Here is a 23527-nt window from a genome sequence, read left to right on the forward strand (position 1 = left end):
AGTGGAGATTAGAAGAGGTAATACAAAGTGGTTTGAGCAGTGCCTGGCACTCGTTAGTAGTAACTGCAGCTCTTACTATTATTCCTCTTACTAGTTCACACTTATCTGATTGCAGTATTTTACATTATAGTTCTAAGATACCTGGGTGAACAGATTTCACTTAAATACCACATCCCCCTAATCCTAAATAACACATCATTTGAAGACTCTTATTTAATGACAACGTGACAAAAATGGCAGCAGGATTTTTCTCACTTAAAGTAGAGGACATCAGTTATAGGTTCCCTAATGTATGCTTAAATACTGCATCCTGCTGTAAGTGGGAAAAGGTGAGATCCTGAACCAGTGTTTCTTGCTGCTGTTTTACAGGATTCGGAAGGAGTAGAAATTATGTTAGGAGTTTGTGCGAGTGGTCTGTTGATATACCGCGACCGACTGCGAATAAACAGATTTGCCTGGCCCAAGGTCCTAAAAATTTCATACAAACGGAACAACTTCTACATTAAAATCAGACCGGGAGAGGTAAGTAGACCTACATTAGCATGTCCATCGGGGAGAAGGGTACCTGATAGCAAACAAATTTAAATTGCCTGTCCATGAGCACTGGAGGACATGACAGGTTATTTTTAAATGCCTGAGAGAATTTGTTGTACCTTTGTCCAATAAACAGGAATAAACAAAATGTTCTCTTTTTTTATTACTTTGTCCAGTTCTTTCCTGTTGCATACATTAACTAGAAGAGCCTTTTTTACATATTTTAATATAAATTCAAGATTCACGAATAATTTCTTGTATATTTCAAGCTGTGGCATAAAAGAAAATCTTAGTTGTTAAGCTTCTTTGTGAATAAGGAATCAATTTCTTCCTCCTTGCCCTTCTGTTATGTCACTGTGCCCTCCTTATTTGTCCTTCAAATCTGGTTGCACCATAGAGTGAATAGCTTAGAGATAATGTACTTCAGGTAGAAGGAAGAGAACAACTAGGACACTGAGAGTAAATTATCTGTGTTTCATAGCCCAATGTATTACTGCCATTTTTTTTTTTTTAATCAGAAAGGCTCATGAGTCAAAATTGTTAGCCCATCCTTACTCTTTGGGCAGCAGCATCAAGATCAACTCACACTGGTAACTCCTCAGTGGTTTATTCCTCTTGGAGAGTAAATATGTGCTATTGTCTGTACCATAGGCAGTTAATAAATACCTCCAGTTTCTCATTTGTGCAGTCAATAGAGTAGAGGCAGACAAAGTGCTAAGAACCCAGCTCATTTGTGTCTCAGTATTCTCTGGTGTAATATGAAGTTATCTCATGTCTTCAAAATCTGCCACCTTACTGGAGTTGTTTTGTGGAAAATGCAGTAAATATAATCAGAATATAAAGCTCGCAGTCATGTTTAACTTTGATTTAAAATTGAACTGGTGTTTGAGTGTTACCTGAAATTACAGTGTTGTTGTTGTTTTTTAATGTTTCCTAGAGATTGCAGGTCGCATTTATGACCAATATATATTCACCTGAATGCATTGAATTTTGAGTGGTTACCTCAGCACGGGGAATAGAAGGATAAATAGGGCCTTGTTCCTATCCTTAAGGGCCTTTTTGTTTAGCAGCGAAACAGACTCACCCAGTTTGAATTAAAACCTTGTGGCGCAAAAGCAAGAATATTCCACAGACATGAAACGAACCCTGCTTTGTGAGAGTCCAGAAGGGAACACTGGAGAAATGCATGGGGAGACAAGGAAGGTTTTAAATTAGGAAGGGATAAAACTAGAGGAGTATTTTGGAATGATAGATTTCTTAATGAATTTAAACTAGTGATGTGACGTGATAAGACTTAAACTAGGATGGTAGCTGTGGGGATTTCTGTCCACTGACTGCAGAGTAGGTTACCGATGGGAGCCAGGGGATTTCAGAGACAGGATGTGGGGTTGATCAAAGAAAGAGTTCTAAACAATCAGAGGTTTTCAGTGAGGCAGATGGAGTAACATTGGGCAAGAAGGAAAACAGGGGGAGCGTTTCTAGAAGAAACACCCCTGAGACAGGGTTTTGGAGCTGGCAGGGGAGGTGTGTGATTCTTTTTTTTTTTTTTAATCCCCCTCCCATCTTTGCAGCTTTTTGTGTGCCGTCTGCTCTCTGTGTCCATTGGCTTTGCGTTCTTTTGTGTCTGTATTTATTTCCCCCCCTTGTGGCTTACTTGCTGTCTGCTCTCTCTGTCCATTTGCATTCGCAGCGCACTCTTGTGTGTTTTTTTTGTTTTTTGTTTTTTTTTACTTGTCTCCCTTTTTGCTGTGTCACCTTGCTGAGTCGACCCTCCGTGGCTCCACGGAGCTTGTGGGCTGGGCAGCACTCCATGGCACTTGCGGGCCAGCAGCTTTCCACGGCATGCCGGCAAGCCTGCCTTCACAAGGAGGCCCCGGGACACAAACCCAGGGCCTCCCATATGGTAGACGGGAGCCCAACTGATTGAGCCACAGCCGCTTCCCTATGTGGTTCTTGCATAGCAAGAAATATAGTGTTCATACAGTCACCAACTATATACATACTCTGGGTAACACCACTGTTTGAGGGAGGGGAAGGCAGAAGAGATTAGGGAGATTAAGAGAAATGGTCAGAAACATAAAAGAAGGAACAAAGACCATCATGGATGACAAGATGTGTTACATGGAATCTGTTTGTGGTTGCTGTATGTCACCGAGAAGGCACACGTTTGATCCAGTCATTGCATTTAAGAGTTCAGAAATGTGTTAGGAGCCCTTACAGGCTTGCAGTGAGGACAGAAATCAAGTAGTAGAGGCAGCAACTTCTCTTTAATGAAGTTGAGCAGTGAAGATTGAGCTAGGCAAGTGTCCTTAACAAGGAGTCGGTGAGTGTGAATTGAAATTCAAAAAACAACATTCTTGTGGGGATATGTTAGTACAGGTGTGATGTATTTATTAAATAATGCACAATATAGTGTGGGCTTAGTAAGGGGTCTATGGTTTTCACCTGACTGGCAAAGGGGTCCATGGAACAAAAAAGGCTAAGAACCTCTGAGCTAGGGTTTCAGTTCAGGCACAGGCTCCAAGAAAGCTACTTTCCTTCCCCTTTTTAATAATCATATTTATAGGCCAAGGAGGAGTGAGAAGAAATTTTTGGAGCACAAAGGCTCTGAAGAGGTTGAAAGAAATGGATGAAAAGCACTGGGATAGATAAACATTCAGAAAAGTGCAGGGACATGTATCATCCTTGCAAAAAGGATGGAAATAAGATCATCTTTGAGCATCTTGCAGCAGATTGAGGTTTTACTCTTCTTTTGCGCCCTTGACCTTGGCATAATGTGTGGTACATATTAGATGCAGGGTAACTAAATAAATGCGTGATAGGTTAGTCAAGTTCAGTTGTACTTCAGGTTTGTCAGTTGACTGAGTCAACTGGACAGTGGCTACTTTTACAATCACCTCTCCACATGAACGCCCAGAGTGAACGAGAAGCTGGGAAAGGTGGTTGCTGTTAGAGGAACTCGTGATGTTGTTCCCAGTTAAACACATGTGAACTGTAGAGGTCAAGCATGAGTGTATCTCACGTGCCTACACAGCCCCTCACCTTGGTGTTTTGTCACATGAATGACTCTGGCTGTGGATTATAGCACAGGTTGGTGGTTTTGTGTTCTTTCTGGGGAGCTCTTGTTGTTTAAGATGATTGCCCCCTGGTGGCCTGATGTGTATCATCTTCAGAAAATTTATTTTTAAAAATTATTGAACGTCTACAAAAACATTAAGGTATTATCATTAGTGAAAAAGAAAATGTCTAGGAGACTGAAATAAACATACTGAAAAGATGAAAATGTGTTCTCTGATCTTAGGGATAGCTTAGGCAGGTATTGCCCTTTAACCTAATAGTCCTTTTTGGAACATGCAAAATCAGACATCTCTGACACCAAGGCAGCTGCTACCCAGGGAATATACATATTTCATGGCCACATACTAGGAAAAACTGTCATTCTTAAGAGTGCTGTGGATCATCTATAGACATTTTCTTTTTCATTTCTGAACATTCCAGTTGAAGTTACTGTATCACTGGGAAACCATGAAAATAAGATTTAAAAATGAGATTGGGACATATTGGTCTCTGGAGGGAAGTGTTTAGTTTTCTAAGTTCCACACTTGTGCTTAAAACATTTACTACGTGCATTACGTAGTTACCTACACCTGCGACATTTTAAGGAGATAGACAAGGCCATTTTTACATTTTTTAAAGCGTGAATTCTGCATCATGGTTCACTTAGTAGTGAGGAAATTTGTGGGTAGTAGTATGATTTTGTGAATTATTTGCAAATCTTCTCTTATTCATGTTTCCAAATGTGACCCTACTTTCAATATATTTTTTTATTTTAGTTTGAGCAATTTGAAAGCACCATTGGGTTTAAGCTGCCAAACCATCGAGCTGCCAAGCGTTTATGGAAAGTATGTGTTGAACACCATACATTTTTCAGGTAGGTAGAGGCCAATTTGGAATGAAGAATTGGAACGATTGGCATCACTTACACTTAAAAAGATTGATGGGAAACGTGTGTTTAGAATGTGGAAGCATACCTTTTCTATTCCTTCGTGTTCATTGTCATAGAATTTCTATGCAAGAAAACTTTTAAAGGACTCCTGACCAAATTTGAAGGAATTTCCTTAATTTTTGGACTTATCTGCCCTATCCCCCCCTCTTTATTTTCTTTAGTATCTTATTTTTACATGGTGTCCACTTCAAATGTCCAGTCCATTCCTTACTACAATAACTTCTAAATACCGTGGACTTCTTTACCCAAACACTGTACTAGGACCACAATATTTGTTGCTATAAAATAACATAGATTATCACTGTTCTTCTTCATAACATCGTCTGTTTAACTGCTCTTTGGAGTTAATAGAACTATGGACTTCTGGTTGCATAAGTGTTAAAAGTGCAGATAGTCCAGCCCATCCCTCATTTTATGTATCTCCTCTTACCACATCTTTAGTTGATGTAGACAATATGAATTGATTTTTTCTCATGAAATCAGATTTATTCATCTGTAAATTATGTGTTAAACCTTTAGCACTTTACCTCCCATAGCAGAGTAAAAATGTGATAATAGCATTCCTAGTATCGACGTCCTGGTCATTCTGTTTTGTTTTTCATCTATTTAGACTATTATTACCAGAAGCACCTCCAAAGAAATTCCTTACCTTGGGTTCCAAGTTTCGTTATAGTGGCAGAACGCAAGCCCAAACGAGAAGAGCCAGTGCGTTGATAGACCGTCCAGCCCCTTACTTTGAACGTTCGTCCAGTAAGCGCTATACCATGTCTCGCAGCTTGGATGGAGGTAGGCATCAACCACTTCATCCACCTTTCTATCCAGAAAGGTGTATGAAAGTACCATGAGATTCTGTAAATGAGGATCCTCTTGGATATGGTGAAATGAAAAATAGTTGGTTTATGACTAGATGTCACATTTTTAAGCAAAAAATGTCTTTCTTCACTAACCTCTATTGTTGGCAGATTTAAATACAATGATGTAAAAGATGATAGCTAGATGGAGAGAGAGAATGATACAATGAATGTGGCAAATTGTTAAATTTGGATGTAGGTACCTGCAGGTGTTTGTTGAAGTTTTCTGTATAGAGTTTGTATTATTTTTTCAACTGTCTTTTAAGTTTGAAATTATTTCAAACAACATGAAAAGACAACCCCCACAGAATTGGACGAAATGTTTATAAATACATAGGCAATCAGAATCTTGTATCCAGGAAAAAAGTGTCATTACAAAATGTGACTGGGAAATGGATGTGGCTCACCAATTGGGCTCCCGTCTACAGTATAGCAGGTCCAGGGTTCGATGCCCACGGCCTCCTGGTGAGGGCAAGGTGGCCCATGTGGAGTGCTGGCCCATGTGGCAATGTCGCCCCTCGCAGGAGTGCCGCCCTGCATGGGAATGCCACCCAGCACGGGAAAGCCACCCCGTGCAGGAGTGCCGGCTGACACGGAGAGCTGGCGCAGCAAGATGATGCAACAAGAGACACAGAGGAGAGAACATAAGATGATGTAGCAGAACAGGGAGTTGAGGTGGCACAACAGAGTGAGTAATCGCCTCTCTCCCACTCCAGAAGGTCCCAGGATCAGTTCCTGGAGCTGCCTAATGAGAACACAAGCAGACACAGAAGAACACACAGCAGAAGGGCACGGAGAGCAGACCACAGGGGGAATGAGGCAGGAAGAAATAAATCTTTAAAAAAAAATGTGACTTAGGCACTGCGGCCCAATAAAGATGGCAGAATGGGGTACTGCAAGGCTCCATTCCCAGAAGCTTTGAACAACCAGCAATAACAGGAAAAAACATCTTTCTCAAAGCTCCAGGGAATACCTAAAGGACTGTAGTAACAGGGTGAACACCAAATCAAGAAAAAGGCAAGGGGGTCTGGGGAGTTAATGCACAATGGGTGTAGGGCTTCTGTTTGGGGAGATGGGAAAGTGTTAGTAATGGAAGGTGGTGAGGGTACTGCAATATCATAAATGTGATTAATTCCACGAAATGGTATGCTTGGAGTGGTTGAGATGGGAAAGTTTATGTTGTGTATATGTTTCCACAATTTAAAAAAAGGGCAACTGAAGGGGCAGTGACAATTAAATGCAACACGTGATCCTGGATGGGAAATAGCAAGGGAGGCGAACAGGCTCAAAGGGACATTATTGAGACGTGAAAAAATTGGAATATAAACTATAGGCTTTATATCCATATTAACTTTCTTGAACTTGATAACTGCACTTAAGGTGGTTACATAAGTAAGTATCCTGTTGCTAGGAAGTGTACATGGCAGTACTAAGTGTTAAAGGAGCATGAGATATGCAGCCTAGGCTCAAGTGGGGGGGTAAGTGGATGGGTGGATGGTGGCTGGAAGGAAGGGAGGAGGAAAATAGAATCCCTAGCATGCATTTATGATTACAATAATAAGCAAACACCTACATAAAAATAAATACACGTTGCAAGTGCCCTGAATCATCTTCCTCCCTCCCTTTATTCCCTGCTGTCCCCGTAGAGTCTTCAATTCTCTCCGTTCTCTCTTCTCCATCCCTCTGTGTGATTGATGGAAGCAATATTCTCCCCGAATCCCCTGACGCAAAGTCTGGATTTTCCTACTGAGATACTTTATAAACAGTTGATAGAAGTCAAAAATTATATTATTAGTGCTATATTGCGAAAGTCACTAGTGAAGTGGAAAGAACATTCGTCTGGCACAGCTAGGTCCAGATTCAAGTCCAGACTGCATGAAAGTTAGAGAATAATTTAAACTTGCTAGTTTCGGTTTCTGTCATCACTATAAAATGGGGTAAAGCCAGCTCCAGGGTCATTGTGAAGAGTGAAACATGGAATCACTCTCGTTATGTATTTAATAATAATAATTCTCAACAATTTTACTTATAAGTAATCTTAAATGTTTTTGTGGGCTGGCCTGGGAAATTAATTACTGGCCTATAGCTTCTAAGTTTCCTGTTCTCTGAATACCAAACGTTTGGAATAAAATACACGTTAGCACTGCTTGGAGTTGAATTAAGATATCGAAATATCTTTTGTTGCCACATATTGACCTTGTAGCTTTTCATTATGGCTATAACATTTTTTACACTCTTAAAGCGTTGTTTAGTGTCACATATTTTTTTCCTGAATGACATCCACTGTGTTTTGTGATGCTGTGTATCCAAGGGAACCCATTTGTTGTGACTGTTGTTTTCCTAATGACCTTTTGTGTGATACTGATTGCTGAGAAGACAGAAGACCATTGTGATATAAATGTACTAATATCCTGCTGTCTCTTCCTCCCTGCCCAAAGCGATGTTAGTATGTGTTGTCTCTCACTCTTTGGGGTCCTGCCAGTTCTAGTATGTTTTCTGCTGTTGATTGGCTGGGTGCTGCGGCTGCATGTTGGAACATAACCTGCTTTTTGCGAGATTGCATCTTACTTAGAGCAGTCTAGCTGGCCCATTAGGAAACTGTATCTCACATGAGCTTTTTCATCAGTATAAGGAGATGTAAAGTACAGAATTACCATCTATGAACAGAGTGTGCTTAGTGAAATGGTCTGGCTATTGCCAGGGCTTCAGGATCCTTTCTAATATTTACATTTTAAAGTTCCTAAAATATGAATGCAGGTTAATATTTTGTCTGTGATTACCTTTTCTGCTCTGAAAAGACTTTTCATAGATTTTATGATAAATAAAACCTAAAATAATGAGTACCAAAATTTTAAACCTGAACTGAATTAAGCATCTGTTTCACTAAGACATCTTATCTGCGATGAAAGGCTGTCTCCTTTATCTGTTTTGTTTGCATGCTTGGCCTTTGCATGAATGTCATTTACAACCTTTGTCTTATTTCGCTACATATTATAGCTAATCTAGGCATACCATGTTAGTCTGTTTTCAGTGCAGTAGAAGTTACAACATTTCTGGACCTCAGTTGAACAAAGTTGCCATCTGAATTTTTTAATCTTTGCCAAGATGGTTAATTTTCCTTATGACCCATAGGGCCATTATATCATTAAGAATCGTAGCCTTTTGACCGTTATTAATAAAATAACAGAATTTTTAAAAAAATGAATTGGATGCGCATTGGTAAATGATGTTTCTAAAAATAGGTTCATGTGTACTAGAGCAATTGTCTACTGCAAACCCTACTATTAGTTGTAGAACTTGCTCCAGAGTGCCTCCCGCCTATGAGATAAATAGGCTTGGCAACAGCTCAGCCTCACAACCTTCCACTCCAATCTATGCTGCCACACCCTTGCCAGAGAGCTGAGTACCAGTGAAAATTGTTCTGATGGCTTCAAGAGATAAAACATTTAAATAACATTAAAATCCCATTAAAGGTGATACACAGAGATGAGTCAATGGCAGTGCTGATTTGTCTTTTTGAAACAAGCCTGGTATTTTGTAGAGGTTTTTTTTTTTTTTCCAGCCATGGGGTAATTGGTATTGCTAATCTGTCTTCTGACTTAACTATTTCAGATTTTATTTCTTCAATTGTATTTGCTTTTAGCATCAGTGAATGAAAACCATGAAATATACATGAAGGATTCTATGTCTGCTGCAGAGGTTGGTACTGGCCAGTACGCCACAACAAAGGGCATCTCTCAAACCAACTTAATCACCACTGTGACCCCGGAGAAGAAGGCAGAGGAGGAGCGGGACGAAGAAGAGGAGAGACGGAAAAGGGCAGAGGGAGCCACGCCGCCTGCCGTAGCTGTACGGCACGAGGGAAAGGTACATCTCCCAGGCTGCCTTCTAGAGCTTGCTTACGCTTTTCACAGCTACGAAATGATTCTAAAGATCTAAACCATGAATGTGCTAAGACTTAGGGTAATTCCTACTTGGACATTTGGTCACATTCATTTTGTCTATTTTTAATTGTTGCTCCTGTTTCAGCATTTTTCTTCGAAAAGGTTATTTCTTTTCTTAATTTTGTTGAGGATCTTATTTTAGTTTAACAGCGGGATGTGCTATGCAAGACTTTCAACAGCTGTCCTGTGTGTTTACCTTACAATTACTTACAGTGGCGAACTATACTTTTCAATTTGGGCTTACAAGTGCAGAACATTCACAAATGCTATTTTCTTTGTTTCTGGCCCCATTCTCCTACCCAAGAACTGTGTAATCACATTGCCATTCTTCTGAGTACAGTGAGTGGCCATAGCCTCTGTATTTATATACCATTTCCTTTCTTAGCCTCATAATTATAATCTGATCATCAAAGTCATGAATGGCCATGTTTTGAAAAAGCATACTAAACCAGAGGGTTGTAAGAGAAGATAAAGTGAATTTGGCAACAATTTCTCCAGGTGTCTTATTCATTCAGTTTCTCTTTAAATGTTCTGTCGATTTCTGGTGACCTTGTTATCCAGTGCTATAATGCAACCTTACAGAAAAATAAAGGTCAAAAAGACCTATTTGGAAGTTTATAACTAATAATGAAAAAATAGAGTGGTTCCTGGATTGTACCAAGAACAGAATGAAGGGAAATAGATTAATAAAAAGTGTTTGTATACCTTATAGGTTATAGTGAAAGTTGCCTAGATTTGAATCAATAGCTCTTTTGCATATAGGCTCTTCAAGTATACTTTATTTATGTGCTCCCCATCTGGGGTTCTATAGAAAATGTTCCTTTTGACAGAATTTGACGGTGATGTCTTAATGGGTAGACCAACAAATATATATATTTATAATATTATAAATAATATAGTTATATATTACAAATAATCCAATCCATCATCTTTTTTTAGTAGGATAAGATGATTTATTTTCCAGACACAGATAAAAATGGATAGGAGATGATGGCAAAGATATTTGGATCATTTTTGCTGTTAAAATGTGTTTTGTTTTTGAATGTTGTTTTTATAATCTTTTCACTTAAGTCAAGGCAGCTTTTAAAATAAAATGCAAAAAGATGATATACCTAAAAAGCAAATGTATGGTTTCCATACTTAGTTATTCAAAGATTTCTTGAAACCACCCATCTGATTCGCATGGATATATAAGTATGATTTTGAGTGGCATGGAAAAGTAAGAGTTTTAGTTTGTTCCGTAACAGGGCCAATCCCTTTCACTTTGTAAAATTTTTTTAAGAGACCGTTGACTTGTTTATGTAAAATATAACTATATTTTTGTGCCATTTATGCCATGTGAAATTTAAAAAGTCAAAGAAACTACTGTCCTAATACTCTTGAGTTTCTGAGAAACCAGTACTTTTATTAAAATGCCTTTAGAAAGGCTATTCCAGAGACCCAGGGCTTAAGTAGATGAATGACTGTTTTTATTTCCAACGGTATAAGATTGTCTTTTAAAAACCCCTTTACATGCAGTATAAAATATTAAACCTCAATGCTATTCTTCCTCTTCAAAAATTAACATAGAGGGAGTGGGTGTAGCTCAGTGGTTGAGCACCTGCTTCCCATATACGAGGTCCCAAGTTCAAGCCCCAGTACCTCCTGAGGAAAAAAAATAACATAGAGGGTCCTTGTTTTATAACCATAATGAAAATAGTTTGTAAAATACTGATCACCTAGGAGTCCCTTAAGGAAGGTGTGTTTCCTAGGCTAATGGTCACCCAGGGATTTTAACAGCCTTTCACTGGTTGGGGAGCCATTGTCTTCCTGCAGAAGTCAGCTCGTAACTTTTACCTTATTCTTGAATGAATGGAAAATTCATATTCCTGAATGGTTTGGGCAGCTTCCTATTTAAGATGCAATGTTTAAGGTCAAATTGAGTATGCGGAAAAGAGACATTTGTCTAAAAGTAAATAGAGACTTCTAAATTCAGATATATCTGTGATATAATTTTAGCCTTGCATTTTCTTTCCTTCATGCCTACGATGTCATTTGTGCATTTTCGTTTCCCCTAGCCCCCCTTCTCTTGAAAGCAGGATTGGATTAGCCCCCACAAAGCAGGCTGGGTAATTCCCATGCCTTCAGGTCACTAAACAAAACACCGACATACTCTGGAGAGCAGCAAAGCCGCCTTACTCTCAGGTGCCCTCTGGCCTGACCTTGAACTCCCCAGGCTGGAGCAGTTTCTGTGCTCTGGCCAGGTTGTGGACTGGGGTTGGTTTGCTTCCTCTCCTTCTTCCCCAAAGCAGGTCTTCCTCCACCACCTGTAGTTGGAACTGGCTTTGGTTGCTGAGCCTGCCAGGGTCCAGGGACTGGAATGTGGGCTTTTATCCTTTTATGAAAGACTCAACCCTAGGGAGTCAGAAGCCTGGGAAATGGTACCTTCGTATTAGTTATGGGCCACAAATAATACAGAGTAAACACTTAGAAGCCATGTTTCAGTCAAGTACACTTAGCTTGTTTGAGTTTATGTTCATTTACCTCATGGATAAAGGAGCCAAAATGGAGTGGGAGTTTACAAAGGAATCTTGATTCTTTTTGGGGAGTCAGAGTCCCTAAAATGCTATTAATAATTATTGACATTTCTGATCATTACTGCTTATCAGTAGGAGAGGGGCCAGAAATTTTTTTTTTTTAATTTGGAAGCCCATCAGATTTGGATATAATTGGCCAGCTAAGGAAAGCAATAATGCTAGAGAACTTTTTAAAAAGATATATATATATATAAAATTAAAATTTGGACTTATTTTTAATCAATGACCTAGAGTCACAGATGTTTTTGCAGGCAACCAGAAGGTTATTGAAAGTCTTCAAGTTGTCAGAGAGTTATTTTTGCTCTCCAAACCCTAAAGCTTTGTGTAGAATTGTATTTCTCAAAGAAAACTTTTCAGTTACATGAAAATGTAGACTTTGGAATTGCCCACAAATATCTTCTGACACTTAAGGGAAAAAAGAAAAAAAACCTCCGCATATATTTGACAGTCTAGATTTTGGCATGCATCCTGAATGCTTTAAAATCCATGAGCAGCTACCCTTGTGCTAAAATTCTTGTTTTACAATTTTATATTGATACCCATAAGAAAATTAACTAATTGCAGTTTTCTTTTTGTCCTTTTGCATCTCTGTTTGCTGCTTCTGTCTCTCTCTCTCTCTGTCTCTCACATCAGTCGCCTGGGCTTGACACTGATTCATGTCCCTTGTCACCACCATCAGCCCCTAGTCCCCCTGCATCTCCCACAAAGCTCCGCAGGAGATGTAAGGAGAATGACCAAAAACCATCAGGCCATGAGCCATCTAAAGACACTGTGCAGGGGCATGGGGAGCCCAGCTTGGACGCTGATGGAAAAGGGAAGCCCTACCTAGGGGAGCAAGATGTGGCTTTCAGCTACAAACAGCAAAGCGGCAAAGGGGCAACCCTGTTCTCCTTCTCCTTGCAGCTCCCTGGGTCATTTCCTTCTCTTCTAGATGACGACGGGTACCTCTCCTTCCCCAACCTTTCGGAAACCAACCTCCTCCCCCAGAGCTTGCAGCATTACCTCCCAATCCGCTCTCCCTCCCTCGTGCCCTGCTTCCTCTTCATCTTCTTCTTTCTGCTCTCCGCCTCCTTCTCAGTGCCATATGCGCTCACTCTCTCCTTCCCTCTGGCTCTGTGCCTCTGCTACCTGGAGCCCAAGGCGGCCTCCTTGAGTGCCTCACTAGACAATGACCCGAGTGACAGCTCAGAGGAAGAGGTGTGTACCTCGGCATAGAACACACTTTCCCTCCGTGTTCGGTGCTTCAGTCCGAAACCATGTTAGACGGCTGCTGCAATAGTGGTCCTACTTTCAGAGCCTCATTTATTGTCTGTGCTGACATGTGAGGAGGTTTTATGTGTTGGGGAAGGCAACCTGGGCCCAGGGTTAGGCACAACCTGTGTTTGTAGCAGTCTCACCCAACCTGGAACCGGTCAGCCGATCAATTTTTAAATAATTCATTAGCTATGTATTAAAAAAAAAAATCGGGATGAAATTGAAGGTTCTGTTTGGGTATTGCCTAATAAAGTAAATTACATATGATATTCATGGAAAATCTTCCAACTAGATTTAAGGAGTGTTACCGAAAAGTATTCTGCTGTGATAGTACACGCTGGCGCCACACTCTAGATAAGGGTAATCCAGGTGAGCTGGACCTTTGGCGATGTAGCATCGTCATGTGGGTGGCTTTTCAGAATAGTCAGTGTGCCCTCTCTGGAGATTCTGAAGTGCCCCTGATGCCCTTTTGGAATGACATTGCCAGGCTGCCTTTGTGACTCTCCAGGCGGAGGTGCGTGCCACCCTGCAGGCGTGTTGCATCAGAAAGGATGTCGATGCACTTACAACACCCACGTGACACCAGCAATTGTTAGGGCCAGAAAGAGTATCAGAAAGGGCCGCATGTGGCACTTTTCAGACTCTGTATACCAGATAAAGGCTTATTTGTCGTTTCTATCCATGATGGAAATGGGCTGGTATTTCATCAGGACTAGCAATGCTAATGTTTGTTGGATGTGCTGTTGGATGCCGGCAATGCCTTCAACTCCAGCAGGAGCCAAAATACCCACACATTTTGAAACTCTTCTAAGGTCAGGGAAGTCAGATTGGCCTCGGTGGAGCTCCAAGCCCGGTATACATGGTAGTGGGGGAAGGACCCGAGCTGTCACCTTCCATCCTTGAAGGCTCCTGGCGGTCTCCTGTCTGTCATCGATGCAGCCGGCTGAGAGTTGACGTTGTAGCCAACAGTTTGTCCTCTTAATTGCTTTCCTTTCCCACCATTCCATTGCTGTACGAACAGCCCAGCTGATTCTCTTTCTACAGGTTTCTATAGAGAACAGGGAGAAAGAATAGAAGCTCCCAACAGAGGCATTGGTCTGTCATCTCACCTGCCCACACTTATCCCCCGGCTTCCTCCATCTTCCCTGTTCCCACAAAAGAAGGATTTTTGTGGTGGGAGACAAGCCAAATACTCCTAGCATTAAAAAAAAAAAAAAAAACAACAAACCACCAAGTCAATGCTGGAAAAGAAAGTCTATTCAGTTTTATTCTCAGCTAGAAAGTCACAATTTGCATTGCACCTGTGAGTGTATAGAACTGGAAGGATGTGTAAGAACCTATATTTAGAGTTATTATGATCATTTATTTGCAGCAGAAGGAAAAATGTGAATGGTTCCAAAGATGTTTGACATAAAGGTTTTGAATTTGTTATTGCATAAGAACCGTTTTCAAGGTGTGTGGGTCAGAGAAGACTAATAAGTTGAACTGATATATAAATAACTTTTTCATGCATGAAAAATATTTTAAATGAGATCTACTTCCTTAGGCCCTAAGACCACTATTTCTCATAACAGCAGAATCAGACTAGAACATACTAGAGTTAAGAGCATAATAGTCTCTACAAATAGTGTTAATATTTGCTGATTTCTAACCTGCAAGTATATTTTCCCTTAGCAATGGAGGCAGTCATCAAGCTAACCCAAAGCACATGTTGCAGTTTTATGCTTTTCTAAATTCTAAATAACAGTTTAAGCTTTTATATAGCAAACCACACAGATCTTGTGCCTAATCCAGGGTATACATCTTGTTGTAATTGATGCATGGGAGTTACTGTTAAACTTGGGCATGTCTGCATTACATTGGCAAAACAAATCACAGCAGTTAATTGATGCAAGCTAGAGAAAGTGGGACTGGAGCTTCCAGACCATAGCATTCCTTGTTCTTCCAAACCTCTGAAACCACGAATTACCTCTGGCAGCTGCAGTCTTCCAACCCAGCCTTGGGGAGCCATTTGCAGTTGTGTTCCATGCTTTTGAATTGCAGAATTTTGGATTTGGCCATCTGTTCAATGATATCTCTTAACACCCCACCTAGCATTGTTCAAGTTGAGTTAGAGATTTCATATTTAGGGCATTCCATTTTGGGTTTTTTTTTTTTTAATGTTATTTGTTTCCATGGCCTATTTTATCTCCAGGCTGCAAACACTTTGGCAGCTGAACTGAGAAACTTAACACAGTTGAGCTATGTCACTTGCATTTTTCCAAATCACTAATGACTGTAATTCTTTTTAAATATTTTATCATCACAGCTTACATTTTTCAGGTGTTGTATGGCAGCTTAACCAGTCCCAGCCTTTCTCAAGAGTGAAACCCAATATAGAAAGATTTAATAATTTGAAACCAAAAAGCCGATGGCCTGGCATTTTTTTTTTTCCTTTTGTACTTCCAAATGATCAGATAAAAGGGACCAGAATATCAGATCAACTATTAAGAAACTTAATATGCATTTATCTCACCATACCATAGAAAGCAATTTCATGTTAATTTCTAAATAACTTTTTGAAAATACAAAAATAAATTTAAAAAGGAATGAGATTCAAATCTGGAGGAAAAAAAATCAGTTGGTCAACTGGTGTTTAACAATTTGAATTGTGTAAATGTTACGTAATATGATGTGCGTGAGTGGCTATACATCTTGCAGCTGTGTTTAGCCAGAGTACATCATATAAATAACAGTTGTTCTAAAAGCTCCTTTAATTCAGCCTTGATTCCTTCATTCATTGAATATTTATTGATCAGGTACTGTGATTGTTCACTGACTTAAGTGTTAAGTAGAAATTCTAGGGAGTTTAGATAGGGACCAAGCTGTTTGACCATAGTTAGGAAAAAAGCTGTGATAATTATATATTATTATATTAATTACAATTATAGGAATTTTTGCACTCTCTGTGGGTCAGGCATTCTGTAAAGCACTTAGCATCCATTATTCCTTACAGTTAGGGCTAATTTCCCCTCACTTTATAGAGAAGGAAAGCAGAAGGGAAACATGAAATGCTCCCAGCATGTCTCAGCACGATTGAATAGCGAGGATTTGACCTCATGTCCATTAGACCCATAACTATTACTATACCCTAATGCTGAGACCTTTGGAAAACTACTGGCGTAAACTTTAAAAATATAAAGGAAATAATCTATGTGGGAGGCAAAATATTTGCAGGAACCATGAAGTAGTCAACCCAAATATGAAGCGCTAAACTTAAGTCATTCTTCCTTAGTCTTGAGAGTCTAAGATTTCTTTGAGTTAGTCTCTACATGTGAACAATAACCTGCTTCTCTTTTTGAAAGTGTAGCCCTACTAATACCATAAGCAATAACCGTCTTTATAAGAAGAGTAAAACCTCTGCCTGCTCCCTTCTAGTTGTTGCCTGAGATGGTGAGGCTGCGGAAACTTTTCTTGGCCGATCTACTGGACGTAGCTTAGGCTTGGTAACAGGATTGCCAGAATTATGTCCAAGGGGAAACATGCCAAGCATGGATTCTGACTCCTTTTCTTTTAGGAATATATGAAATGAAAGTTTGCGATAGTGCGAAGAAATCAACCTGGCAAGCATTAAGTAGATAGAAGCAGCGCTGTCCAAACTATTCCTTCTGGGCATTTTTTGATCTTTAGAGGGAGAGGTTACTTTGGAGGAAGATTCGCAACCTTAGAGCCCCTGGTTTTGATGTTTAAAAATATTGATTATGAATCTTTGGTCAAGGGAATTTTATTAATACTTAGGTTGATATTTGTAGAGGGCAAGTCAGTTAATATAGTATTAGCGCACTTAGATGAACTAATTCAATGTCCATAGCAATATTCTCAATACAAAATACCTTTTGTTTCAAATCATAAACCCCTAAGAAACAGGTTAAAAACCAGTTCTGAAATTTTAATTCTCATTCTCCCCTGTAATCCTAGGCTCTGTCAAATGCTGTGCTTTGTTTTATTTGTTTCCAAGTAGATGTCTCTCTCTTTCTCTCATATTAGTATGACTATCACCATCACTATTATTCACTTCATTTGAATGATATTTTGGAAAAAGGTGTTTTAATACATACTTTGATATACTTCTATATATTGGAGGGCGGGGGCAAATGAAACCCAACATATCTACTTTGGTACTTAAAAAAAATCTACTTAGCAATGCTACTTGAAAGTGAATTGCCTTTTCCATGTATAGAACATATGCCGGTGAGTGGCTGGTGTGTGCTTTTTATAATTACTAGGTAATGCAGACAGCCCGATAGTCATAAATGGATGTAAATAATCAAACTGGTATAAATGAGGGGCTGAAAGTCCGGTGACTGTTAAAGTAGCTTTTTATTTAAATTTACCTTTCAAATATGACATCATACTAGCACGAAAAATAAACATCAGTGTTCTTTGCATTAAACATGGTTAGGAGATCTTTTCCGGTGTTTTCGTGGAAAGGGGAGGGGGGGTGGTGAGAAATTGGTCATCCTGAGCTGTGCGCCCAGGCAGGTTGGTGTGACCGATACGGGCCCTGCAGGCTGAGTGTGCCTCCAGCCTTCCTCTGAGCCTGCCCCTGACACCTAGCTCTGGCCGTTCTTTCGCTTTTGCTGGAACCTGCAATCTTGTGGGAAGGTAATAGGATGCAGCTCACGGAGAGGGAGAGAATGAAACATTTCACCCGTGCCAGACCTTGTGTGACCAGATGGCTTTATTTTCTATCCCTGCTTTCCTCCCGGAACCTGTCACGGCTGTGGTCGATAGACGGACAGTGAACGCACAGATACGGCTGCTGATGGGGAGACCACTGCCACCGAGGTTGGTATCAGAAACGGACGCTGGGCAGCTGGGGTTGCCTAAGGAAGGTGCCCGGTGGGTGGCTGTGCATTTCAGTACTTGGCATGTTACCTGTTGGAGTGGAGAGAAACGCTGACTTGCAGCAGTCGGAGTTAAGTGGCTCTGGTGCCTTGACCGGCGGTTCTCAAACTTTGGCTTGTGTGAGAAGTACCTGGAGGGTCCCATCCCCACATCTCCAGTTCAGAAAGTCGTCTTGTTAGAAGTTATGTTTCTATCGAGTTCCTGAGCCATGTTGACTGTCAGTCTTGGACTCACATTTTGAGAACCACTTGCCTGAATTGATAATACTTTTCTTTCAAGTGTTTATCCCCAGTGAGAGGTTATTTATAAATGATCACTATGATGAGTCAGGGAAGAGGGTCACAATTAATTTAATTAGCTTATTAGCTAGATACAGATAGAGTTAAAAAAATACTTTTCTTGTTTTTTGTAGACTGGATGTAGCCTTGCTCACTCATAAGCAATGAATACTCTGGGGAAAAGAAAATTAGCATATCATTGTTTATTTTAAAAATATAACCTCATTGAATGATAGGTGAGATACCATGTTGTTATTTCTCCATTATTCTTTAGGACACGTTTGAAAAACAGATTTATCTGTAGTGGTGAAAGTCAAGATGTTAATTTCCTAACATGTTAGCGGACATTTTTTTTTTGCTTTGCTTTGGGTTGTTCACTATTTTTTACATAATCCAATCCATCATTTTCTGTTTGCATATGTAAGAAAAACTAAAAATGTTTTAAGAAGTATCTATATTTCACTTAATTGAAAATACCCTCTGAGAAGCATTTCATAATGATAGTTTGATTAAACATCTTCCTTTGGAAATGCCAGAGATCACGTCAAAGCTTGGAAACAGCATTTTTTTTTTAATTAAAAATATTTTAAGACTATTACCCAAATTATTTTAAGTGACCATAAATCTATTACAAATTAATAACTTTCTATGCCAAATATAGCAAAATTTCACCATGATTTTGTAAGAACTGGTCACATGTAGATACATGTTAATATATGCAGAACATTTTCACTGTAGTCCTAATGTGTGCTCTAAATGAAAAACATGCTAATAATAACACTTTAAACTTCCTAAGCAATCTTTTAAAGCAGTTTTTGATGCATACAAATAAATGTAACATAGGTGGACCGTGAAGGTTAAAAATAAAATGAACACCTGTGAACCTACCACATACTTTCCTAGGATGTCACCAACACTTGGTATTAAACAATTTTCCTTCTTTTATCCAGATAGCCAGCACCAAAGTAGTGCATGCTGGAATATGTAGAGCAGATATTCTTGTCCCCATTGGCAGATAAGAACACTGAGACCCAGATAGACTGAATGATTTGCTTAAGGCCATTTTCCCGGGTCTCACCATTTTCTCACCCCAATATTTCACTCTGGAGTTCCTCTTGTAGCAAGGGGCATTGAGCCTCGTCCCCACGAGCCATGGGTGAGAACACAGATTTACCCCTACGTGGATAAATGGCTCTAGGTTATTGGTACTCAGATTCAAATCCAACAACTAGAGAGGGCCTTGAAATTAGAGAAATAAGGATAGTGACGTAGGTTTTGGATATATTTATTGCATTTTTTCAAACCTCAGAAATTGTCCTACATATTTTTTTTTTAAAGAAATGATGGTGTTTGGATGGCAAGTGATTTTTCTCTCCCAAAACTTCCTCCTCCCTTCCAAATTTATTATCTGGGTTTTAAAAATTCAGGGCTCAAGTAATTTTTAAAGGTGAGAACCTCTGGGTTAAATTCTTTGAGTCTTAGTTTTCCAGTCTACAAGTTTGGGGATAACAGTAGCTAACCTCATGAGATTACTGTGAGGAGTCATACAATACAACAGTGTTCACCTCTGCGTAATCATAGCCATTTTTTAGAAATTTTTATCTTAAGCTAGCTTACTACCCTTCTGGAGCCATTTCTAATGCTCATTCAAATACAACCTTGCCATCATCTTTCATGATCTGCTCTTCACAGTTGGGGTTGTCCAGTTTAAAATGTCTAAGGCCCATTGAGTGAAGAACTCTCTTGCCCCCATGTTCCTATCAAGCTTCTAATAATACGTGAGTGTGTCGTGGTTTGTGTATAAGCAAAGAAATGGCATCTCTGTCCAGCACAACCTAATCCCCGCATTTAGCAGGTTGATGTAGTGCATCGTTCTTCCACCTTAGAATAAATTGCCTGGTAAGATTTTATTTCCCACTCTTTCTCGATGCTCACAGTCGGACCAGGAGGAAGATGCAGAGCTCAAGGCACAGGTAGAAAATTTAAAAACGAAAACAAAAACAAAACGAAGCCAAAAGCGTGCGATATCATTGTTTGTCTAGTGTTCGAGTCTTTCCGCATGCCCCGTAACGGGTACTGTGTCTTCGATAGTGTGTGGAGGATAATAGTTGTTCCCTTTGCAACTGTGTCCCTTACCTTTCCCTTTCTTCTCCACTTTTTTCAGAATAGTCTGATTAAGCGAATAAAGGGTGAAAATGTGTATGTCAAACATAGTAATCTTATGTTAGAGGTTGGTATTTGTATAGACCAGTGCATGTTTGTGTGCGTGGAGTTTTTTAGTCGCACTCTTGTGAGCTAGCTCCTTGCTGCATGAACACGTGCCCCCTCCTGTTAATAAGTGGGTGTAACCCATGGCTTCCTCTGACGCTTAACTTGCCTAGATCTAGATCCCTTTTCCTGTGTGCATTTGCATTTTGATTCTCTCCAGCTCCACGTGAATTCTGCTCTTTCCCATTTTACCTTTGGAAACCATTTTGATTTGTGTGCTCTTGTGAACTAGATTTGGGTGTGGTTTATTTTTTCTCTCTCTCATTTCCTTGGAAATAGCACATTTTCACCAGAGTGTTTGTGGTCGTGTCATGAGCCCTGATGTTAAAATCCATTTTTCTTTTAACTACTAATGAGATTGATATTACTTAAAAGAAATGTGAAACGTTGACTTTGGGGATTCTTTATTTTCTAAATGTAGGAGCTAGATAAAACCCAAGATGACCTGATGAAACATCAGACCAACATTAGCGAGCTGAAAAGAACCTTTTTAGAAACCTCCACAGACACTGCCCTGACGAATGAGTGGGAAAAGCGGCTTTCCACGTCCCCGGTGCGGCTGGCCGCCAGGCAGGAGGAGGCGCCTATGATTGAACCGCTTGTGCCTGAAGAGGTCAGTGTTTGGGCGTTTGGTTGGCTTTGTCTTCTCTTTGTCATTCTCACTTCTCAGCTGTCTAGAACTGGGGGAAAAGCATCTGTGAGCTGCTGTAGAAAACTCTCATTGCTTGTCTGTGTATAACCTCAGCTGAGATACCCACTACTCCAAAGGAAGCCTGCAAAGTAGAATGACTAGATGGCTTAAGAAGGGAGTATTTTTTTTTCTTTTTTTTTTTTTGAAGAAGCTCTAGATTATGTAAATGTCACATCAAAAATATAGGGGACTCCCATATACCCCACCCCACCCCCCTCACACACACTTTTCCCCATTAACAACATCCTTTCTTAGTGAGGTGCATTTGTTGCAATTGATGAACACATACTGAAGCATTGCTACTAACCATGGTCTGTAGTTTACATTATAGTTTATACTTTGCACTGCACAATTTTGTAGGTTTTGACAAAATATATCATGACTCCTTTGCACTGCACAATTTTGTAGGTTTTGACAAAATATATAATGACTTGTATACATCATGCGGAACAATTCCAATGTCCCCCAAAATGCCCCATATTATACCTTTTCTTCCCTCTCCCTCCCCTCAGAACCTCTGGTGGCCACTGACTTTCTATCAGTGTTTCAGGTTCTCCCATTACTAAACTAATACTGTTATAAGTCTACTTAGGTCCATAGTTGCCTTCCCCCCTTTTATTTGTTCAATCCTCAATCTTGAGGATTTGGGATGTTGATGAAGAGGGAATATTTAAACAGGAACCTCTTCCCCCCCACCCCACCTCATAGCAGGAGACTGTTCTACAAGCTCACTTATTCCTACCATAAACCTAGATTTTACAACTGGGAGAAACTGGAGACATTATGTTAATGAACTGACACTTTTTCTGAATATACATATGTTCTGCTGCTGCAGTGAGAAATATCCTGAAAATGCATGTGTGTCTTTCACTGATTGCAAGATGAGATTATCTCAGTGGTGGTCTGCAGTTGGTAGTGTTTCACGATCTGTCTTGCTCTAAGATAGTAAGCCAGGCTTTCACTGCCCAGTGAAAATCAATGTGTTATTTGATTTTGAATGGGGAAGCCAGGGACAGAAATTTCTTTTAAGTAAGACCCTTCCATGTAGGAAGCACAACCAGAGCGTGTGACGGTTTACCTAGTATTACCCCAGGGATCCCGTTGTGTGGGCCCCTCAGATGGCAGTAGTGCTCATTTGTGTGCAGTTGGATATCCTCGTGTTTTAGCCCTTTTTTCAAAAAGAAGTTAGTTTTGAACACTGCATCTTTCAACAGCATCTTGATTACTCTCCTTCTTATCAAGACCCCTTTTATTGTAAAGTATTTGTTCATGAAGCCAAGACAGAATACAAGAAAATTAAAACAGGCCTCTATCAGAGAAAAATCCTTTAAACTTATGTCTGTATGCAATATTTAGTTCCTTGCAGTCAAAATAAAAATATATTTTCACTCATTATTGGTCATTGTCTAAACTTCCTTTGAAAACTTTAGCAAAGATAGCCAAGATCCCATCATCCCTAAATGCTTGGCATTTCCAATCCCAGCTAGAAAAGGAACAGGTGTGTATCCATTTGAATTACCTTGAAAAGAGCCCTTTTATGCATAATGAATGCAAAATCTTTACCAGAATGTTCCTGTACCATTGAACACCAGTTCTATCTGGATTACTTGAGTTTCAAGAGACAAAAAATATGGTATTCCTTGAGTTATTAAAAATACTGGTTGTCAGTTGTGATCTAACAGATTCAATTGTCATTGATCAAATTTGGCTAATTTGTCAATTTCTACTCTCTGCTGGAAATAAGGAAGAATGTGCTGGTTCTAAAGATGTTACATTAAGTTATGAAACAGAAAACGAGCAGCCGCCACAAACAAAACAGAAACAAGCCTCTCTTCCTATGCTGTTATTTAAGAACGTAGTAGGTGGTAGCTATTTTGAATGGAAGAGTTCGGCTTTGTAGCTTAAAGGAGTTAAAGGGCGGTACCAATAGACAAACGGACTTTAAAAGACTAATCTATTAGACTAGTACATTTTAAAATTTTACTTGGTGTTAAATTCTCTTCTTCTAAAACAATGATATTAGATGAACCCCAAGAGCATTATTAATTTAAGGTAAGGATGTGAGGTTTTGAAAGCACTGAACTTTGCCTGGACCTCAAAGCCTTGTCTGTATTAGCATAGAAGAAGTGGGGTGAGCCCAAGAAAGGATTTTTTTTTAAACAATTAAAGAGTGGAAACATGTCCTCTGCAGAAGAACAAAGTAGTTTGGTTATTTAGACAGGAGAAGACCAAGGACTG

The 23527-nt window shown here is 39.7% G+C and overlaps 1 protein-coding gene across 50 annotated transcripts in view; it reads left to right on the plus strand.

Annotated features, from left to right (window-relative positions):
- The window catches only part of EPB41L3 (erythrocyte membrane protein band 4.1 like 3), a 259261-nt gene that overhangs the window by 216824 nt on the left and 18910 nt on the right, over nt 1-23527 (plus strand). For 19 of the 50 annotated variants that reach the window (XM_058277426.1, XM_058277428.1, XM_071208469.1 and 16 more), the window contains exons 9-15: nt 370-522; nt 4368-4465; nt 5151-5326; nt 9035-9258; nt 17939-17992; nt 20268-20303; nt 21020-21211. In XM_058277426.1, coding sequence (XP_058133409.1) covers nt 370-522; nt 4368-4465; nt 5151-5326; nt 9035-9258; nt 17939-17992; nt 20268-20303; nt 21020-21211 — 933 coding nt within the window. The remainder of the gene's footprint in view (nt 1-369; nt 523-4367; nt 4466-5150; nt 5327-9034; nt 9259-17938; nt 17993-20267; nt 20304-21019; nt 21212-23527) is intronic. The other 31 variants (XM_071208464.1, XM_071208468.1, XM_058277427.1 and 28 more) reach the window with 3 other exon arrangements.

Source organism: Dasypus novemcinctus, chromosome 16, assembly GCF_030445035.2.
Source record: "Dasypus novemcinctus isolate mDasNov1 chromosome 16, mDasNov1.1.hap2, whole genome shotgun sequence".
Taxonomy (NCBI): Eukaryota; Metazoa; Chordata; class Mammalia; order Cingulata; family Dasypodidae; genus Dasypus; species Dasypus novemcinctus.